The sequence below is a fragment of the Pleurodeles waltl genome, chromosome 1_1 (assembly GCF_031143425.1).
Source record: "Pleurodeles waltl isolate 20211129_DDA chromosome 1_1, aPleWal1.hap1.20221129, whole genome shotgun sequence".
Taxonomy (NCBI): Eukaryota; Metazoa; Chordata; class Amphibia; order Caudata; family Salamandridae; genus Pleurodeles; species Pleurodeles waltl.
Genome location: NC_090436.1, coordinates 1,005,073,843 through 1,005,091,723, shown reverse-complemented (window position 1 = coordinate 1,005,091,723; position 17,881 = coordinate 1,005,073,843). Strand labels below are relative to the sequence as shown.

The following is a 17,881-nucleotide window of genomic DNA, read 5'->3' as shown; positions in this document are numbered from 1 at the left end:
TCTGGATGCGAAGTTTTGGCATTTTGCGTTCTCCTTTGTTGCAAATAAGTCTATTTGAGGTGTTCCCCAACGTTTGAAGTAAGTGTTTAGAATTTGGGAGTGAATTTCCCATTCGTGGACCTGTTGGTGATCTCGAGAGAGATTGTCTGCGAGTTGATTCTGTATCCCTGGAATAAACTGTGCTATTAGGCGAATGTGGTTGTGAATTGCCCATTGCCATATTTTTTGTGCCAGGAGGAACAGCTGAGTCGAGTGTCCCCCCCTGTTTGTTTAGATAATACATTGTTGTCATGTTGTCTGTTTTGACAAGAATGTACTTGTGGGTTATGATGGGTTGGAATGCTTTTAACGCTAGGAAAACTGCTAGCAGTTCTAGATGATTTATATGCAGCTTTGTTTGATGTACGTCCCAATGTCCTTGGATGCTGTGTTGATTGAGGTGTGCTCCCCACCCTGTCATGGAAGCATCTGTTGTTATCACGTATTGTGGCACTGGGTCTTGGAAAGGCCGCCCTTTGTTTAAATTTATACTGTTCCACCATAGAAGCAAGATGTATGTTTGGCGGTCTAACAACACCAGATCTAGAAGGTGACCCTGTGCTTGTGACCATTGTGATGCTAGGCACTGTTGTAAGGTCCTCATGTGCAGTCTTGCGTTTGGGACAATGGCTATGCATGAGGACATCATGCCTAGGAGTTGTAATACCATCTTTGCCTGTATTTTTTGTGTTGGATACATGGTTTGTATAACCTTTAGGAAATTTTGAACCCTTTGTGGACTTGGAGTGGCTATTCCCCTTGTAGTGTCTATTGTCGCTCCTAGGTATTGTTGTACTTTCCACGGCAGAATGTGTGATTTTGCATAGTTGACGGAGAAACCGAGTTTGTAGAGGGTTTGTATGACCTGATCTGTGTGGTGTGAACACTTTGTCAGTGAGTTGGTTTTGATTAGCCAATCGTCAAGGTATGGGAATACGTGTATTTGCTGCCTTCTGATGTGTGCAGCTACTACTGCTAGGCATTTTGTAAAGACTCTTGGTGCGGTTGTTATACCGAACGGCAATACTTTGAATTGGTAATGTATTCCTTTGAATACGAACCTTCGGTATTTCCTGTGCGAGGGATGTACCGGTATGTGGAAATACGCGTCTTTGAGATCTAAGGTTGTCATGTAGTCCTGTTGCTTTAGCAATGGTAACACTTCTTGTAGCGTCACCATGTGAAAGTGTTCTGATTTGATGTAGGTGTTTAGTGTTCTGAGATCTAGGATTGTTCTCAGTGTTTTGTCCTTTTTTGGTATTAGAAAGTACAGTGAGTAAACTCCTGTGTTTATTTGTGTACTTGGTACCAGTTCTATTGCGTTTTTGTGCAGTAATGTTTGAACTTCTATTTCCAGAAGGTCTGAATGCTGTTTTGATATATTCTGTGTTTTTGGTGGTATATTTGGAGGGATTTGGAGAAATTCTATGCAATAACCATGTTGGATAATTGCTAAGACCCAAGTGTCTGTTGTTATTTCCTCCCAAGATTGGTAATACCGACTTATTCTTCCCCCCACTGGTGTTGTGTGGAGGGGATGAGTGACCTGTGAGTCACTGTTTGGTTGCAGGTGTTTTTGGGCTTTGAAATTTCCCCCTGTTTCTAGGGAATTGTCCTCCTCTGTACTGGCCCCGAAAGCCTCCCCTTTGGTACTGTCCCTGGTAGGTAGACGGTGCTGAGTGGGATGTACTGGCTTGTGTTGCCTGACCCCGAAACCCCCCCCTCTGAAGGGTGTTTTGCGGAAGGTGCCGAAAGTGCCTCTGCCCTGCGGGGAGTAGAGTGCGCCCATGGTCTTGGCAGTGTCAGTGTCCTTTTTTAGCTTCTCAATTGCCGTGTCCACTTCAGGTCCGAACAATTGTTGCTCATTGAATGGCATATGGAGCACCGCTTGCTGTATCTCCGGTTTAAAGCCAGATGTCCGTAACCACGCGTGCCTTCTTATGGTTACTGCTGTGTTAATTGTTCTTGCAGCTGTGTCAGCTGCATCCATAGTGGAGCGTATTTGGTTATTGGAGATGTTTTGTCCCTCCTCAACCACTTGTTTCGCCCTTTTTTGTAAATCTTTGGGTAGATGCTCAATGAGGTGCTGCATCTCGTCCCAATGGGCTCTATCATATCGCGCTAGGAGTGCTTGAGAGTTAGCGATGCGCCACTGGTTTGCAGCTTGTACTGCGACCCTTTTTCCGGCTGCGTCGAATTTGCGGCTTTCTTTATCCGGAGATGGTGCATCGCCTGATGTGTGAGAGTTGGCTCTCTTGCGAGCCGCCCCTACTACAACTGAATCTGGTGGCAGTTGTGAGGTGAGGAAAGCAGGGTCTGTGGGCGGTGCTTTATATTTCTTTTCCACCCTTGGTGTTATTGCTCTACTCTTGACAGGCTCCTTGAAGATTTGCTTTGCGTGCCTTAGCATTCCTGGGAGCATAGGCAGGCTCTGGTAGGTGCTATGGGTGGATGAGAGGGTGTTGAAGAGGAAGTCATCCTCGACAGGTTCCGAGTGTAGCGACACGTTGTGGAATTCTGCTGCCCTAGCTACCACCTGTGAATACGCTGTGCCGTGCTCTGGTGGTGAGGGCTTGGTAGGATACGCCTCCGGGCTGTTGTCTGACACTGGGGCGTCGTATAGGTCCCAAGCGTCCTGGTCATCTTGGCTCATGGTGGTGTGAGCCTGTGAGTGCGACGGAGTCTGTGCCGGTGATACGTAAGTTACAGGTGGAGGAGAGGGTGGCGGAGTTACCTTCTTCACCACTTTTGTTTGTGGTGATTGTTCCTGTGTTTGGAACTCAAGTCTCCTTTTCCTCCTAATAGGGGGAAGGGTGCTGATCTTCCCTGTTCCACTCTGTATAAAGATCCGTTTTTGAGTATGGTCTACTTCAGTGGACTGTAACTCTTCCACAAATCTATGTTTGCGTAATTGAGAGGACAGTGATTGCTCCTCTGAATATGAGCTGGTAGTTGGCTCGATTGCCGGTCTTTTCGGCACCGAAACTATGTCCTCTTTTTCGGAGTCGAAATTTCTCGGCGTCGATCTTCCTCGGTGCCGCTGTCTCTGCGCCAAGAAGCTTCGGCTCCGCTGTCTCGGCGTCGATCTTTTTCGGCAGCACTTTCTCGGTCCCAAGATTGCTGCGTGCCTGTGTCTCGACCCGAGTCGGACGACCTCGGCACTAGTTCGGCCTTTTTCGGTGCCAATGGGCGGTCACCGACTTTATGGGTTGAGCCATGGCCTGTTGGCAGTGGCGTCCCCTGGGCCTTGTCTGTTTTCTTGTGTGCTGGCTTCGACGTCTTACTCACTGTTTCGTCGAGTTCCTCCGAGTCCGATTCATGGATAGAGAAGGCCTCCTCTTCCTCTTCTTGTTCCTCGAACTCTCGGTGTCCTGTCGGCGTGGACGCCATCTGTAATGGTCTGGCGCGCCGGTCACGGAGCGTTTTTCGGGATCGAAACGCACGACAGGCCTCACAAGTTTCTTCCTTGTGCTCGGGCGACAGGCACAGGTTACAGACCAAATGTTGGTCTGTATAGGGGTATTTGTTGTGGCATTTAGGGCAGAATCGGAACGGGGTCCGTTCCATCAGCCTCGATGTCACACGCGGTCGGGCCGACCAGGCCCCGACGGGGGATCGAAATTACCCCGAAGGGCTACAGGAGCTCTTCACGATTCGATGTCGATTCTATCTAACCCGAACGCAACAATACCGATGCAATTTTCCGAATTTTTAACTATCCTTCCGTCCCGAAACCCGGAGCGAAAAGGAACACGTCCGAACCCGATGGCGGAAAGAAAACAATCGAAGATGGAGTCGACGCCCATGCGCAATGGAAGCAAAGAGGAGGAGTCCCTCGGTCTCGTGACTCGAAAGACTTCTTCGAAGAAAAACAACTTGTAACACTCCGACCCAACACCAGATGGCGGGATATGCACAACATGTGTATCTGCAGCTACACATGCCATCTAACAAGAGATTTCAAGACATTGTAGCATTAGTTGAGGGGACTGAGAACCCACCTAAAATAATCACAATTCTCATCAAAGTTAACCACTAAAGTCACTAAATAAAACTGCACCTAACCCTGTGGTAGGTTGGCACAAAAAAGTCAGGCTTAACTTAGAGCCAATGTGTAAAGTTTTCACTCAGCACTCAAACAGTAATCAAATGAAAACACAGCATATGAAAACAATCCCATTACAATTTAGAAAAGTAAAGTACAATTCAATAAATAAAATGCCACCAAAATATCAAAAATCTATTAAGTAGAACCGTAGTTATGAATTTTTAAAGTTTGAATTAAAAATATTACTAAACAGCACAGAGCACTCGCACTACAGCAGTTTAAAGTCAAAAGTTAAGGCCAACCATGATGAATCGCCAGTCAAATACAGGGGCCATGTTTCTCACAGCAGAAAAGTTACACTCCAACATGTAATCATTGATGAGGAAAAGTATCTATTGACGAGTCGCTGACAAGGCTATCTGCAATCTGGATCCAAAGGGGAGCTAGGCAGTAATGGGTTGCTGAAGAGTGAAGTTCCAGTAGGTTTTAGACAACAGTGGGAAAGCTTAGAGCAGGTAAAGTCCGTGCCCAGGAAGGTCTCGACTTCGATCGGATGCAGCTTGTGCTGGGTCCTCATGAAATCCTATACTTTCAGACTTAGAAACTGTTCTAGACGTTGTATCTCCTTCGGCAGGGCAAATCAGCAAGCTGAGGCTGACCAGTGACAACGTCAACAGCTTCAGCTATGGCTGCAACCCCTGTCTCTATCCGATTTCCAGGCAAGAAGTTAGCAAAGGTTTTTAAGTTCCACTTCCTGCAGTTTGGGACAGGAGGAGGAGCACACTAACACCAGCCTATGGTCTAGGACTAGGGGGCACAACTTGCAGATAAGGACTGTAGGAAGCTGGCTCTGAATATACTATCTCAAGGTGAGAGATAATGTGCACAGAGTCCAGGGGTTCCACTTAAGAGGTTGACAGTGGCAATAATAGATATTAGTAATGCTCTATTTGTGGTAGTGTGGTCGAGCAGTAGGCTTATCAGAGGGTAGTTGTAAGGAAATGCCTCCTTGGCATGGTTGCCCCCTGACTTTTTGCCTTTGCTGATGCTATGCTTACAATTGAAAGTGTGCTGAGGCCTGCTAACCAGGCCCCAGCACCAGTGTTCTTTCCCTAACCTGTACTTTTGTATCCACAATTGGCAGACCCTGGCATCCAGATAAGTCCCTTGTAACTGGTACTTCTAGTACCAAGGGCCCTGATGCCAAGGAAGGTCTCTAAGGGCTGCAGCATGCCTTATGCCACCCTGGAGACCTCTCACTCAGCACAGACACACTGCTTGCCAGCTTGTGTGTGCTAGTGAGAACAAAACGAGTAAGTCGACATGGCACTCCCCTCAGGGTGCCATGCCAGCCTCTCACTGCCTATGCAAGTATAGGTCAGTCACCCCTCTAGCAGGCCTTACAGCCCTAAGGCAGGGTGCACTATACCATAGGTGAGGGTACCAGTGCATGAGCATGGTACCCCTACAGTGTCTAAGCAAAACCTTAGACATTGTAAGTGCAGGGTAGCCATAAGAGTATATGGTCTGGGAGTCTGTCAAACACGAACTCCACAGCACCATAATGGCTACACTGAAAACTGGGAAGTTTGGTATCAAACTTCTCAGCACAATAAATGCACACTGATGCCAGTGTACATTTTATTGCAAAATACACCCCAGAGGGCACCTTAGAGGTGCCCCCTGAAACTTAACCGACTGTCTGTGTAGGCTGACTAGTTCCAGCAGTCTGCCACACTAGAGACATGTTGCTGGCCCCATGGGGAGAGTGCCTTTGTCACTCTGAGGCCAGTAACAAAGCCTGCACTGGGTGGAGATGCTAACACCTCCCCCAGGCAGGAGCTGTAACACCTGGCGGTGAGCCTCAAAGGCTCACCCCTTTGTCACAGCCCAGCAGGGCACTCCAGCTTAGTGGAGTTGCCCGCCCCCTCCTGCCACGGCCCCCACTTTTGGCGGCAAGGCTGGAGGGAACAAAGAAAGCAACAAGGAGGAGTCACTGGCCAGTCAGGACAGCCCCTAAGGTGTCCTGAGCTGAGGTGACTCTGACTTTTAGAAATCCTCCATCTTGCAGATGGAGGATTCCCCCAATAGGGTTAGGATTGTGACCCCCTCCCCTTGGGAGGAGGCACAAAGAGGGTGTACCCACCCTCAGGGCTAGTAGCCATTGGCTACTAACCCCCCAGACCTAAACACGCCCTTAAATTTAGTATTTAAGGGCTACCCTGAACCCTAGAAAATTAGATTGCTGCAACAACAAGAAGGACTGCCTAGCTGAAAACCCCTGCAGAGGAAGACCAGAAGACAACAACTGCCTTGGCTCCAGAAACTCACCAGCCTGTCTCCTGCCTTCCAAAGAACTCTGCTCCAGCGACGCCTTCCAAAGGGACCAGCGACCTCTGCATCCTCTGAGGACTGCCCTGCTTCGACGACGACAAGAAACTCCCGAGGACAGCGGACCTGCTCCAAAAAGACTGCAACTGTTTCAAGAAGCAGCTTTAAAGAACCCTGCAATCTCCCCGCAAGAAGCGTGAGACTTGCAACACTGCACCCGGCGACCCAGACTCGGCTGGTGGAGAACCAACACCTCAGGGAGGACCCCCGGACTACTCTACGACTGTGAGTACCAAAACCTGTCCCCCCTGAGCCCCCACAGCGCCGCCTGCAGAGGGAATCCCGAGGCTTCCCCTGACCGCGACTCTCTGAAACCTAAGTCCCGACGCCTGGAAAAGACCCTGCACCCGCAGCCCCCAGGACCTGAAGGACCGGACTTTCACTGCAGAAGTGACCCCCAGGAGTCCCTCTCCCTTGCCCAAGTGGAGGTTTCCCCGAGGAAGCCCCCCCTTGCCTGCCTGCAGCGCTGAAGAGATCCCTTGATCTCTCATTGACTTACATTGCGAACCCGACGCCTGTTCTAACACTGCACCCGGCCGCCCCAGCGCCGCTGAGGGTGAAATTTCTGTGTGGGCTTGTGTCCCCCCCGGTGCCCTACAAAACCCCCCTGGTCTGCCCTCCGAAGACGCGGGTACTTACCTGCAAGCAGACCGGAACCGGGGCACCCCCTTCTCTCCATTGAAGCCTATGCGTTTTGGGCACCACTTTGAACTCTGCACCTGACCGGCCCTGAGCTGCTGGTGTGGTAACTTTGGGGTTGCTCTGAACCCCCAACGGTGGGCTACCTTGGACCAAGAACTGAACCCTGTAAGTGTCTTACTTACCTGGTAAAACTAACAAAAACTTACCTCCCCCAGGAACTGTGAAAATTGCACTAAGTTTCCACTTTGGAAATAGCTATTTGTGAATAACTTGAAAAGTATACATGCAATTGAAATGATTCAAAGTTCCTAATGTACTTACCTGCAATACCTTACAAACAAGATATTACATGTTAAATTTGAACCTGTGGTTCTTAAAATAAACTAAGAAAAGATATTTTTCTATACAAAACCTATTGGCTGGATTTGTCTCCGAGTGTGTGTACCTCATTTATTGTCTATGTGTATGTACAACAAATGCTTAACACTACTCCTTGGATAAGCCTACTGCTCGACCACACTACCACAAAATAGAGCATTAGTATTATCTCTTTTTACCACTATTTTACCTCTAAGGGGAACCCTTGGACTCTGTGCATGCTATTCCTTACTTTGAAATAGCACCTACAGAGCCAACTTCCTACAGTAGTGGTAAGCATTTGTTGTACACACACACACAGGCAATAAATGGGAACACACTTAAAGACTTCACTCCAGGCCAATAGGTTTTTATATAGAAAAATAGTATTTTCTTAATTTTAGAACCACAAGATTCAGATTTCAAGTAGGTACATAAATTGAAAGATACTTGGCATTGGTAAATATACAACTTTGAATCAAAACAGTCATGTACACAGTTTAGAATAAAATGGCAATAAGCTATTTTAAAAGTGGACACTGCAAAATTCAACAGTTCCTGGGGGAGGTAAGTAATAGTTAGTTTGTCAGGTAAGTAAAGCACTTACAAGTTCAGTGTCCGGGGCATAGGCAGCCCAACGTTGAGGGTCCAAGTTAACCCCAAACACCCAGCAACACAGGGCTGGTAAGGTGCAGAGGTCAAAGAGGGGCCCAAATAACATAAGTGCCTACGGAGGCTAGGGATGCTCCGGTTCCAGTCTGCTAGCAGTTAAGTACCTGCGTCTTCGGGGAGCAGACCAGGTTTTTTTTGTAGAGCACTGTGGAGGGGGGCTGATGTTTTCCCAAACAGGCACACAAAATACACTCTCAGCGGCGCAGGGGTGGCTGGGTGCAGGGTGCAAACAAAGTTTCGGATTTGTGACTGAAATCAATGGAGGGACCCAGGGGTCACTCTGGCAATGCAGGCAGGGCACTGGGGGCTTCTGGGGCCAGCCACCGACTGGGCAAAGATGAGGGCTTCTGCTGGTCACTCCTGCACCGGCAGTTGGTTCCTCTCGGGCCTTGGGGCTGCAGGTGCAGTGCTTCTTCCAGGTGTCGGGTTCTTTGTTACGGGCAGTCGCGATCAGGGGGATACTCTGGATTCTCTGTGCAGGCGTCGTCATGGGGGTGCAGGGAGGTCGTCTCAGGGTGGACAGGTTGTGGGTGTTGCCTGGGGGTCCTCCCTGCGGTGTTGGTGTCTCTGGACACAGGCCGGGGGCGTCAGGCATAGAGTGTTGAGGACTCACGCTTCAGGAGTGAGGTGAGAGTCCCTTTAAAGATAGTTTCTTCTGCTTGCTTTGGACAGAGCCGCTGTCCACTGGATTTTCTTGGTCCTTTGGAATTGCAGGGCAGTCCTCTGAGTCGGCAGAGGTCGCTGGGCCCGCTGTCTGCGTTGCAGGATCTTTGAATCTGGAGACAGGCCAGAGGGCTGGGGCCAAAGCAGTTGTTGTCTCCTCCTCCTCTGCTGAGTTTTCAGGTCAGCAGTCCTCCTTCCTGTTCGGTCGTCAGGAATCTGATTTCCTGGGTTCAGGGTCGCCCCTAAATACTAGATTTAGTAGTGTGTTTAGGACTGAAGGGCAGTAGCCAATGGCTACCGTCCCTAAGGGGGCATACACCCTCCTTGTGCCTCTTCCCTTTGGGGAGGGGAGCACATCCCTAATCCTATTGGGCTAAATACTCCAAAGCAAGATGGAGGATCTTATAAGGAAGGGGTCACCTCAGCTCTGGACACCTTAGGGGCTGTCCTGGCTGGAGGGTGAGTCTTCCTTGTGTTTCTCATCTGCCGCCAAAAGTGGGGGCTGTGTCCAGGGGGGCGGGCATCTCCACTAGCTGGAGTGCCTCGGGGCTTTTTAACGCCAGGCTTGAGCCTTTGAGGCTCACTGCCAAGTGTTACATTTCCTGCAGGGGGAGGTGTGAGGCACCTACACCCAGGACAGGCTTTGTTCCTTGTCACAGAGTGCACAAAGGCACTCACCCCGTGTGGCCAGAGACTAGTTTGGAAGTGGCAGGCTGGCAGAGACCAGTCAGCCTAGCACTAGCAGTAGGGCTGGCATCTCTAAGATGCCCTCTGAGTGCATTTCTCAATAAATCTCACACTGGCATCAGTGTGGATTTATTGTGCTGAGAAGTTTGATACCAAACTTCCCAGTATTCAGTGTAGCCATTATAGAACTGTGGAGTTTGTATTTGACAAACTCCCAGACCATATACTCTTTATGGCTACCCTGCACTTACAATGCCTCAGGTTTTGCTTAGACACTGTAGGGGCATAGTGCTCACGCAGTTATGCCCTCACCTGTGGTATAGTGCACCCTGCTTTAGGGCTGTAAGGCCTGCTAGAGAGGTGACTTACCTATGCCACAGGAAGTGAGTTGTTGGCATGGCACTCTGAGGGGAGTTCAAGGCAACCCCAAAGCCACAGCACCAGCAACACAGGGCCAGTTAGGTGAAGCGGTCAAAGGAGGGCCCAAAACACATAGGAGCCTATGGAGAACAGGGGTGCTCTGGTTCCAGTCTGCTAGCAGGAAGTACCTGCGCGTCCACAGGGAGCAGACCAGGGGGGTTTTGTAGAGCACAGGGGGAGGGGGACAAGCACACAAAACACACCCTCAGCGGCACAGGGGCGGCCGGGTGCAGTGTGCAAAGTAGGCGTCGGGTTGCAGGCAGAGCACAGGGGGGCTTCTCAGGCCAGCCACCGACTGGGCTAGGATGAGGGTCGCCTGCTGGTCACTCCTGCACTGGTAGGTGGTTCCTCTCAGTCCTGGGGGCTGCGGGTGCAGTGCTTGGTCCAGGCGTCGGGTTCCTTTGATACCAGGCAGTAGCGGTCAGGGGGAGCCTCTGGATCCTCTATGCAGGCGTCGCTGTGGGGGTGCAGGGAGGTCGACTCAGGGTGTCCACGTCGTTGGAGTCACCTGGGAGTCTTCTCTGTAGTGGTGGTTTCTCAACACTCAAGCCGGGGGCGTCTGGTGCAGTGTCTCTCTTTAAAGTTGGTTTCTTGTTGCGGTTTTGTAGTTTCTGGCCAGAGACGCTGTCCTCGGGATGTTCTTGGTCCTTTAGATGCGAGTCAGTCCTCTGAGTCCTCAGAGGTCGCTGGTCCCGCTGGATATGTCGCTGTTCAGGTTCTTTGAGTTGGGAGACAGACCGGTAGGGCTGGGGCCAAGTCAGTTGTGGTCTCCGTCGTCTTTCAGGTCAGCAGTCGTCCTTTCTTCAAGTTGCAGGAATCTGATTTCTTGGGTTTTGGGTCTCAATTTAGTGGGGTGTTTAGGTCTGGGGGCAGTAGCCAATGGCTACTGTCCGGGAGGGTGGCCACCTCCTCTTTGTGCCCCCTCCCTGAGGGGAAGGGGGCACATCCTTATTCCTATTGGGGAATCCTCCAAAACCAAGATGGAGGATTTCTTAAGGCAGGGGGTCACCGCAGCTTACGACACCTTAGGAGCTGTCCTGACTGGTGGGCGACTTCTTGTTTTCCTCATCATCTCCTCCGGACTTGCCGCCAAAAGTGGGGGCTGTGTACAGAGGGGCAGGCATCTCCTCTAGCTGGGATGCCCTGGGGTGCTGTAACAACAGGAATGAGCCTTTGTTCCTGCAGGGGGTGGTGAGAAGCGCCTCCACCCAGTGCAGGCTTTGTTCCTGGCCACAGTGTGACAAAGGCACTCACCCCCATGTGGCAAGAAACCCGTCTGGTTGTGGTCAGCCTAACACTAGGAATTAGAGTAGTATGCAGGGGGCATCTCTAAGATGTCCTGTGTGTGCATTTTTCAATAAATCCCACTCTGGCATCAGTGTGTATTTAATGTGCTGAGAGATTTGATACCAAACTTCCCAGATTTCAGTGTAGCCATTATGGAACTGTGGGGTTTGTAACTGACAGACTCCCAGACCATATACTCTTTATGGCTACCCTGCACTTACAATGCCTAAGGTTTGGCTTAGACACTGTAGGGGCATAGGGCTCATGCAACTATGCCCTCACCTGTGGTACAGTGCACCCTGCCTTAGGGCTGTAAGGGCTGCTAGAGGGGTGAATTACCTATGCCACAGGCAGTGGGTTGAGGGCATGGCACCCTAAGGGGAGTGCTGTGTCGACGTAGTTTTTTTTCTCCCCACCAGCACACACAAGCTGTGAGGCAGTGTGCATGTGCTGAGTGAGGGGTCCCCAGGGTGGCATAATACATGCTGCAGCACTTAAAGACCTTCCCTGGCCACTGGGCCGTTGGTCCCAGGGGTACCAGTTGCCAGGACTGTGCCAATTGTGGGAGCAAAGATATAGTTAAGAGAAAGAACACTGGGGCTGGGGCCTGGTTAACAGGATCCCATCACACTTTTAATCACAACTAGCATTAACAAAAGGCAAAAAGTTAGGGGGTAACCATGCCAAGGGAGGCATTTCCCTACACTCAGCCGCACAGGGGCGGCCGGGTGCACAGTGCCTGCAAAACATTAGGAGCCCAATAATCCTAATGGAGATGGGGATATCTGCTGAATTGTTGTTTACAGGTGATTAAAGAGGTGACAAGGGTCGATCTCCTGGATTTGAGATAAGTACAAGGGGGGCCACAAAAACAGCAAACGTACACCATCAGCAGCAATGGGGAAGCCAGGTGCAGAGTGCCAACACAGCATTGGGCACCCAATATTATTCAACGGAGATCACTTTCAGAAACAGGCTGCAGGCTCTGGCCAGGAGAGGTCAACCCACAGCTGCCCAAGTAAGTAGAGGTGGCAGTGGTCAGAGATACCAAGGGTCCACCTCCCCAAGGCCCAGGGGCTCCAGGTGCGGGTGGGGGGGGGCTTTTGGCGTCAAACAGCTTGCCAGGCAGGTCGCAATCGGAGGGGGTCCTTGGATTTAGGCTGCAGGCGTCGCTGTTTAGTCCAGCTGGCATCAGCCAACAGTGGACTCTTGGTCAGAAGCACCGGGGAACCTTCACTGGACTGTTGGGCCACTTGGACTCGGGTCATGGGTGTCGGGTGCAGAGATGATTCTAGGCAGCGGTTGTGTGGTTCCTCAGGAGAATACTTATTTAGAGATTGTTTTGAGCAGGTCTGCTATCCATCGGACGTCTTTGTCTTTATAGAAGGTAGACAGACCTCTCAAGGCTTTAGAGATCGCTGGGCTGCAGGACCGTCGTCTTCTAGATGCAAATCTCTTTGAAAGCTGCAGACAGGCCGGTAGGGCTGGGGCCTAGTTAGCTGGTGTCTTCAGTATTCTCTGCTGCGTGACTTCTGCGGTGTTCGACTCTTCTTAGGTCAACAGGAATCTCATTCTAGTGTTCAGAAGTTCCACCTAAATACTCAACTTAGGGGCGTTACAGGGAGTGCCAGGTGGTAGACAATGGGCTACTCACCTATAAGGTGACTACACCCTTTCTAAGACCCTTCCATTGGGGAGTGGCATAGCCCAAACCCTATTGGCCTAATTTCTTCCATACACGATGGAAGAATTTAAAAAGTAGTGTCCACTTCAGCTTGTCCACCTTAAGGGTGGGACTGGCATGAAGTGGGCACGCCTCCTAATTTACTTAGTTTTCCTGTCAGTCCTGCTGCCAGAAGTGGGGTCAGGAACTGGGGGTCGCCCTGCTCTAACATTTTGAAAGGCCTGGGTCGCATTTCAAAGACGGCAAGGCTTTTGAAGTTCCCCACCCTAGAATGTCCATCCTGCCTAGGAGAGGAGGTCACACCTCTGCCCAGAGCAGGCTTTGACCAGTCAGTGCTCACACTAGGAGTTGGAAAGTTTTCAGGGGGCACCTCTATGGTGCCTTCGGAGTGCATGTTTTAATAAATCCATCACTGGATTCAGCAAGGGTTTAATAATACGAGATGTTTGATACCAAACATCCCTATTGTCAGTGAAGCCATCGAGTAGATGGAGAACACGTAATGACCAGTGTCTAGCACATGTACTTAAAATGGCTTCAATGTTCACTTACTATACCTGAGGATCGACAAAGACATAGCAGGAGCATATCTGCTCATGCAGGTATGCCCCCACATGTAATATAATGCACCCTGCCTTTAGGGGTGTAAGGCCTGCAGGAGGGGTGACACATATATAGCATGTAGTGTAAAGAGGACAGAGTACACAGGTTGTGTGCTATGACGTGTTTTCATTTTAGTTCTGCACAAAGACACGCAGCCTGCCAAAGCAGCACTGAGGGCACTTAGTGAGACGGTCCATGAGGGTGGCAGAATTCGTACTGCAGCCCTCAGGGGCCTCCCTTTAGTACAACATGCCCTAGGTACCAGGAGTACCATTTGTATCATTTACTAGAGACTTATAGCGGTAGCAAAAGTTTTGCCAATTGGGAATAACTGTGCAGTTTAGAGGAAAGAGATCTGGCATTGGGGACCTATTTAGCATGGACGCAGTGCACTTTCAGTCGAAATTGCACCAGAAAACAGGCAAAAAGTGTGTGTGTGTGTGTGTGTGTGTGTGTGTGTGTGTTGGGGGAGGTGGGGGAAAAGTCAAAAAGACTCTTTCCTACACACCCTGAAACAGAAAGCCACAACCCAAGAGAAACAGTGAGAACAAATGCATAAAGCAGAAACAAATGGTGAAGAAATAATTTTTGACTTTGACAGTCATTTATTTGACGTGAGATTGTGAGACTAGTAAATACATTTCAAAACTAAGTTAATTTGCTTATAAACTCTACATGGTTGCTCATTTTGAAAACTCCAGGAAAAAAAGTAAACACAAGTACCTCCTGTCGGCCACCAGAGCATGCTAGAGATAAAGGAGTGTCCTTAGTTCGCTCTGACTGAGCTTCAATATCAGCTCCATTGTCCAGCAATATCTCTACAACTCCAACATGTCCAGCCGTAGCAGCCAAGATAAGCGGGGTGAAACCTGTGACAAAACAAAATGTATGTTTAAGAACAGCTTGCATACTGACCATGTAATAAAAAAACAACTACTGTGAACACCTTTGGCAAATAAGTATTTGCTGGTCATAATGACTATTAAAGTTTATATAAAGAAATGCTGGACACAAATGTTATGTAAAACCAACCGTGGTTCACTGCAAGGTCATTTGGGTACAATATTATTTGTTTGATACAATGTAAGGATTACAGTTATCCAAAATACATGTTAAGAATAATAACAGGCAGTAACAAAATAACTATGGACAGTAAAAACAAATGTAATTTATTTTCTTAGTTTGGATAAAGAGCTGCTTGGTGGTTATCACACAGTTTAAGGCGAGTGAACATACAAAATAAACTGATGGCACGATAGGGCAGTGCAATATGCAAAACTGAGGAACATAACAGGCTCATTCTCATTCAGTATCGTTATAAAAATATTCACCCAGTCACAGTGTTTTTTTCATTTAAGTAATTTTTTGTGCTATACTTTACCCCCAATACCTATTGTGTACTCCATCTACACAGCTCCCAGTGACCCTTATCACTCGGCCTGTCAAAACACTGTTGACATAGCAATGAGGCTGGGGCACTGTGCTACAAATCGTACAGTTTGGGAGGGGACACGTTATATGGTCATCAATTCTACACCATGTATTGCCCTGTGTGCAGTCGTTTTATATATATATCACACACACACACACACACACACACACACACACACACACACACACACACATTGCAATTCGTGCGTGATCACCCTTGAGCACCTTTTTATAGGACACTTTGTAAACAGATATCAATTAAATTTGTCGTACTGTGGATGTATATTTTGATACTGCCTAATATATGTATATGAAATGAACATTGGACAACTGTAAGCCAGAAATTCTATCAAACCAGCAATGTTGTATTGAAATTACCCTACACAGCATTACCCACTGCCCACATATGGATACATGGGTTACCCTTATCTAGTATGATTATGAACATCTCAAACAGATAATCTGAATAATTTATTCATCTGGATGAAAACGGATATTTTATTTTTTAATGATCAAAAGCAAAAAAATCAATCAAAAGAGACAGATTTATTAACACAATGCTACAGACTTAATGCCAAGAGAACATTTTTCACCTTGGCGAAATGAACTTTCCCAGCACCCATAAAAGTTGCGGACTTCTTGCTTGCCATTCCCTTGCTTGAAACAGTTGCTGCATCCAAAACAACTTTTAACAATACATGTGTGTTTGAGGGTGTAGGTGGAAAATGTTTTAGAATACCACCAATATCGGGTTTCCAGGTATGCCAGGCCCTCGCCAAAACATCAATTTGTTGAAAAAAAGTAAAAAAATTAAGCAAGGGGGGGCACTGGAGAAGAGAGCATAGAGTGCTAAAAATCTAACTGAAAATAGCTGCCAGATGTCCGCAACACAATGATGCAAGTCATCAAATGAGAACATGAGAAAGAAGAAATGATTCAGAGATGGGACAAAAAAAAAAAAAAAAGAACTGTTTGGAAGGCAACCAAATAAAAAGTAGGGACACGATATCAACGAGAAAGCCAATAGCAAGGGGCCAACACAAAGATTGATTCAAAACCATTCACGATTTTCCTAAATTAAAGTAAACGTGCAAAGTGTTTTTGTGTATGTTCTGAAGACTTGGGTTGCATTACCTTTGTCAGAAAATACTAGTAAACTACGAATGTAGGAAAGTGGCCCTTTTGGCATGGTTACTCCACACTTCTTGCCTAATCTCTGGTGCTAACTTGACAATGTTTGCTGGGATCCTGCTAAACGGGCCTCAGCACTTGTTTTCTTTCCCTAAACGGTACCATTCCTTTCACAATTGGCATACCTCTGGGACACAGTGAAGTCCCTTGTGAATGGTACCAGTTGTACCAAAGACCCTGTGGTCATAGAGGGTCCCCAACGGCTGCAGCATGTATTATGCCACCCTAATGGCCCCTCACCAAACACATGCACACTGCCATTGCAGACTGGGTGTTTTTTTTTTTGGGAGGGGGGAGAGAGAGAAAAAGTTAAAGTCGACATGGCATCCCTCCCTGGGTGCCACACCCACAAACCACTGCCTGTGGCATAAGTAAGTCACCCCTATAGCAAGATTTACAGCCCTAAGACAGGGTGCACTACACTACAGGTGAGTGCACAGTTGCATGAGCAATATGCCCCTACAGTGTCTAAGTCCATTCTTAGACCCTGGAAGTGCAGTGCAGCTATATTGAGTACATGGGCTGGGAGTTTGTCTTTAGGAACTCCACAGCTCCATGATGGTCTCACTGAAGACTGGGAAGTTTGGTATCAAACTTCTCAGCTCAATATACCCACACTGATGCCACTGTTGAATTTACTGTAAAATGCACACATAGGGCATCTCAGAGATGGCCCCTAAAATTCACCCGACTCTCTAGTGCGTGGCTGACCAGTCTATGCAAGCCTGTCACTACCAGACGAGTTACTGACCCCATGGTGTAAAAACCTTTGTGTTCTCAGGAGTGAGTGACAAAGCCTGCTCTTGGAGGAGGTGCTTCACACCTCCCCCATGCAGGAACAGCAACACTTGGAAGTAAGCCAAAAAGGCTCCTACCTTTTGTTGTGCTGCCTCAGGGCACTCCAGCTAGTGGAGATGCCCACCCCCCACGGACCAAGCCCCACTTTTGGCAGCAGGTCCGGTAGAAAAATTTGTAAGTAACAGGAGTAGTGCCCACCCCAGCTGGGACCACAACTGGGGTGCCCAGAGGTGAGGTGAACCCCTCCAGGAAGAATCCTTTACCTTGTATTGGAGGGTGATAGCCAATATGGTTAGGTATATGCCGACCTCAACAAGGGGAGTGGGCACAGGAAGGATGTAGCCACCTTCAGGGTCAGCAGCCATTGGCTACTGCCCTCCGACCCCTGTAATGCCCCTACATATACTATTTAGGGGCATCCCTGAACCTTGCTCTTCAGATTCCTAGTGACCTAAAGATGAAGGATGAAGAGGCGCACTAGCAGTGAAGGCTCCAGACAACTGACCTGGCCCCAGCCCTAACAGCTTGTCTGCAGCTTCAAGACTCCAGCTACAAGAGGACGACTCATCCTGCAGTACCAGTGACCTCTACAAACTCCCTGAGGACTGCTTGACTTCCCTAAAGACCAAGGTCTCCCGAAGACAGCGGCCCTGTCCACAAAGAAACCTCCCAACAAGGACTCCAGCACCCTCCGGATCTGTGAGTCCTGCCCACTCTGCACCAGACGCCCACGGCCCACGTCCATGTGACCCACCTGACCAGAGAGTCCCCAGGCGATTCTGACCTCGAGTCCACCCCGGGTTGACCACTCTTGATCACCACAACAATGCCTGCAGCCAGAATCCAGAGGATCTCCTGACCACGACCAGTGAAGATACCCATTGCCTAAAGGTACACCTGCACCCGCAGCCCCCCGGCCTTGGGGAACTCAGCCAATGGTTCATCTATGTCCAGAGGAACCTCAAAGT

The 17,881-nt window shown here is 48.9% G+C and overlaps 1 protein-coding gene across 6 annotated transcripts in view; it reads right to left on the bottom strand.

Moving 5' to 3' along the window:
• The window catches only part of LOC138291300 (ankyrin repeat domain-containing protein 17-like), a 1,121,799-nt gene that overhangs the window by 503,167 nt on the left and 600,751 nt on the right, over nucleotides 1-17,881 (bottom strand). For all 6 annotated transcript variants that reach the window (XM_069230308.1, XM_069230310.1, XM_069230309.1 and 3 more), the window contains exon 18: nucleotides 14,217-14,362. In XM_069230308.1, coding sequence (XP_069086409.1) covers nucleotides 14,217-14,362 — 146 coding nt within the window. The remainder of the gene's footprint in view (nucleotides 1-14,216; nucleotides 14,363-17,881) is intronic.